This window comes from Schistocerca americana, chromosome 2, assembly GCF_021461395.2.
Source record: "Schistocerca americana isolate TAMUIC-IGC-003095 chromosome 2, iqSchAmer2.1, whole genome shotgun sequence".
Lineage (NCBI taxonomy): Eukaryota > Metazoa > Arthropoda > Insecta > Orthoptera > Acrididae > Schistocerca > Schistocerca americana.
The window spans coordinates 1,003,294,184-1,003,298,718 of record NC_060120.1 but is presented as its reverse complement, the minus strand read 5'-3'; the positions used below and the strand labels follow the sequence as shown (position 1 = coordinate 1,003,298,718).

Sequence of the window (4,535 nt, the reverse complement as noted above, 5' to 3'; positions counted from 1 at the left end):
CCCCCCCACCCCTAGGAAGGAAGATTGCTACGTTTTCAGCGACAGTAAAGCTAGGATTTGATATGGAAATCAACTAAATAGTTTTTCAACAGAACCATAGTGGCTTTGCCTTAACTTAGGAAAATCACCCTACTAAGGACACATGATCCTTGTTGAATTACAATACAAATCTGTCATATGACCAATATGCTATAGTTTTTTTAATGCCTTCAACAACTCCTGGTTCCACTGTTTAGCTGAGAAAACACTTGTTTCTGCCTGTCCAACAGGAATGGATTTATTCATTTTGTGCAATGAGTTACAACCATCTGTTTAACAGCTGTCATACATGGAACAGCTAGATCACAGCTGACAAATACATAATTCAAAGATATACATAGCAGTTTGGGGGGAAAAAAAACTTTCTCAAGATGTAAATGCAGACAGTAAATATATATAGCATAACTGGGTGAGGGATGGTAAGATGCAAAAAGAAATTATTCTAAACCCTAGTAAGAAGTTACAATCAAATTCCATAATATCAATAAAAAAAATAGAGCTATTAACAAGTCAGAGGAAACTGGACATACAGATGGTAACAAATTATAAAAGAGGCAAACAGGTATGAAGAAGAAATGTACAGAAAGGAAAGTAGCTTTCAAGTTAAAACATTATTGATAGAGAGAACAGGGGGCAACATTACCCCTCCAAAGTCAAGATAAACTTGTTTTAGGAGAGTGGAGTCCTATAACAGACTAGCAGCCAGATTTTAGCAGCTGAAAGCGTAATTCTTGCAATATTGTTTTTCCCTCTATATTTGCATTCTCAAGATTTAAAGTACAAGCATTATCAGAGATAAGTGGTCACATTCATGGAGAAGTGTGCACAGAGTGATGCCAAAATTGTAATATTTCAACTTATTTATGAGGATCAGAATCCACAGCACCATAAGTAATTCCCTTTCTATATTACACACAGATTTTCCTTGGTTTTAAGTACATCCATTATGCTAAATTCCAAAGATACACTTTTATTGGGCCACAACTGAAGTCATAAAATTCTGTGAGTAATTCCACCAGTTTGGAAAAGCACATTCAAAACCAACCATTAAATTTAGGTCTTATTTTACTTAAAATAAACTTTCAAAACAAACTGAACAAATATAACACGAGTGGAAAAAGTAGCCTGCAAGCATTGACACAAACGAGGAGCAAGCAAGGCCAATGATACCTTCCACATTTATTTAGACTCAATAATTGAAATTTGTTAGCCACACAGCAAGTAGCATTAGTTGTTAAACTGTAAATTAATGGAGAAATTATGGAAGCTGTGCAGATAGCACATGTGGTTAAACATCACTTGCCATTTACAACATAAAGCTGATGGTTTGGAATTGGAGGTAATCTCATTTAATTTCAAAAGAAAAAAGTGACAACAAACAAAGAAAATAAAAAACTTATGGTACATAAGTTTTATTATGGTTTTTATATTCACAAATCAAGCCAATATTATTTGGTAAACTTTACAATACATAATACTTTTACACACGTTCTGATATCCTACTTGCAACTGTTCGTAGTTGCCCATACACTTTGGAAGGTGGACTACCAAGAATCAGGTTGCATAAAGCTCTTCGGGCAACTTGGATGTTTTGAAACGATCCCAAAATATGTATTTTCGAATCTGCTAAAACAATTCGAGTTTTCGTGGCATTTTCTATTGCAAACTTAGTTCTTCCACCTTTTCCTGCTAGCCTTCCAATTGCACGAGACAAGTGATCACCTTTTAAGGGTTTAACGTCATTGATCTCGAATGATTCAATGAATAAATCATCTAAACGTAAAAGCGCTAAGGCATCTTCCACTTCAAAACCGTACACAAATGCTCTCACAAAGTCAGCAGCTTTCTGTAGATTTGCTATATCTTCTGTCTCCTTGCACGTACGTATTTCAACATGTCTAGTCTTCAGATTGAATCTTATTTGCAAATGCAAATGCTCAACGACAGGAGTAAATATTTTCATCCAGTTTTCTTTGAGTGGTGTATAACGATGAGCTGGCACGGGAACTTTTCTTACTTCCACTTTTTCCGCAGAAATATTCTTCTGTCTTTTAGCTGGAAGAGAATTAGGCTTTGCTTTCCCTTCGATGCCATGGTCAATCTCCATAGGACTGTCATTCTGGGCTCGACGTTTGACTGCTTGTTTAATTTCTGAAATATAAATTACGTTTTGTCAAATTTGAAACATAGTACTAGTTAAAGACTACAACTAGGGCTTCTGTGCACAACTTAAAAGATCTTGCAGCAATAAATATGAATGTGGTAAACCCCTCCTCAGACATAAAGTATTAAAAATTAAGATTACTGGTATCGAAAAAGAAGTTTCTCAATAAACTACAACCGCAACAGACTGATAAGAACACTCGCACATGGCATGATCCGATAAATTATTTAGAAGAAAAACTTCGGACATATGTAAACAATTACGCGACTAGTACACATCCACCCAAAAATTTCGCCTTACACAAAGAAAACAGAAAAATATAAAAGCCTGTCAACATCTGTACCAAAAAACCATGGCAATAAAAAGATTAATAGCAACCAACCTTCTATTTCCGGCATTTTGATCTCTCCTGGAACAATAAATCTACTTTGCTACTTCAGTTTTCCATATTTACAGACCCACGTGCACTCAGACGCAAAGCACTTCCAAAGAAAGATATGGTATGCGACCAACGATATTTCAGCAAAGTCGAGTCAATGATCGCTGCCAAACGATCGATTCACACTAGGCAAAACGAAACGAGTGGCAGAAGCTTCGATTTCCAAAAACTGTTACACAGTCCTGATACTATCTCTTGCTCGATGCAACAGCTGCGATACTCATCTTGTATATTTAAATGCATATTTAGCTGTTTTGCTTTATGACGCAGTTTTCTATATAAGGTAACGGCCCACTGAAAATCTGACACATCACGTCACCCTTATCTTGAAGCCTTCAAGAGAAGCTCTGACAACCAAGAGAGGAAGTGAAAATTCTACGTCTCAAGAACCTAGCGTAGTGGATAATTTTATGTATAACAGAGTGGAAGGACGCAGAATCGCATCCCACTAGTGCCTACAGGTAGCCTATCTTAGTGTTGTTAAAGCATTATGCGATTTTCTTTTGAGTTAATGTTCTGCAACATCTTACGTTACTTACATTTCTGTCAGATTAGAGAGCGAAGGATGAAATAAATTTGGCTGTTTGTTACCAAACATGTGACGCGTTCCGAGTGTGTGGTTAGGTAGGAACGTAACAGCAGAGTTTTAATTGCTGCGACTGAAACGAGAAGAAGTAAATTTTAAATTCTTCCTCAACACAAATTTTTGGCTCTTTATTTCCGAATATGTGGCGATGTCACAGTGTGTGGTTAGGGAGAAACCTAAAAAAACAGCTTAAATTACTGGGAGTGAAATGCAGAGCAATAAAATTCATAGTCCTCCTTCTCACAAATATTTCGCTGTTTATTTGCGAATATGTGACAATTTCCTAGTGCGTAATTAGGCAGGAACGTAAGAGCATGTAAAGTAAGTAACTTCTGTGTGAACTTTCTGCTTTGAAGACACCAGATGCTAACGTAATGCTTATTTCTGTGTACCGTTCTCAAAATGGCAATTTTTAAAACTTCATCAGCAGACTGGAAAGCTTCTGTGTCATCTGGTATACACAGGAGACTTTAACATCCATATTGGGGAAGATAGTGACAAAGAGAGGCCTTTTATGAACTTTGGAAGCAGTTATGGACTATTTGTGCAAGTTATCTTAACAACAAGAGAAGATATTTGTCTTCATAAATCTGTCACAAACCTAAATAGTTGGGACTACAAAGTAAGTATAGTTGACCCTATGTTTGCAGATCACAGCGCGGTAATCATGAAACTACAACAAACTCACTAAGTACACAACAAACTGCCACATGGCACTGAAATTAGGTCTTCAGAAATAGGGTTATTACAAAGAAAACTAAAATCCAAGAGGTAGCCAACTGCCAAATCAAAATCCACATGGAAGACTGTCTAAGTAAAAAGGTGGTATACCTCTACATTAGATAAAATAAAATCCAGTGCACAACTACAAAGTCACTGAAGATATTTGCATTAAGGGTAGACTATACTGCAGTTATTTACAGGCCAAAAGGGTGCACAGAAATAAGTGGAGCAAGCAAAGAAGGAAAGCAAAGCCAGATTTATCGAAGAAACTCAGAATCCATGCAAGGAAGCATGGGATCTGATTAATGAACATAGGCGAAAAAAGGTGATCCACATAACACTACAGAATTATATCAGAACTACCAATACTAGACAGGTTGGTGGAGTCTATAACGGAATATCAGCTATTAAGTTGTTTTGAAAGAAAGAACACCTTTTATGATATGCAGATGGCTTTTGGAAGATCAGTTCAACCTCAACAGCAGTATTTGACTTAGTTACAAATATAAGTCAGGATTTTGAAGACCACGAGTTTATAGCAATGGTATTATGTGACCTTAGTGAGGCATTTGATTGTATGCCAC

General features: G+C 36.5%; 1 protein-coding gene across 1 annotated transcript; it reads right to left on the bottom strand.

Annotated features, from left to right (window-relative positions):
- Window positions 1-1,435: 1,435 nt before the first annotated feature.
- On the bottom strand, window positions 1,436-2,709 carry LOC124595354 (RNA-binding protein pno1). The gene is made up of 2 exons (XM_047134069.1): window positions 2,586-2,709; window positions 1,436-2,190 (listed from the first exon to the last, which is right to left on the bottom strand). Exons 1-2 carry the CDS (start codon window positions 2,599-2,601, stop codon window positions 1,520-1,522), a joined length of 687 nt encoding a protein of 228 aa, XP_046990025.1. The 5' UTR covers window positions 2,602-2,709; the 3' UTR covers window positions 1,436-1,519.
- Window positions 2,710-4,535: the final 1,826 nt, after the last annotated feature.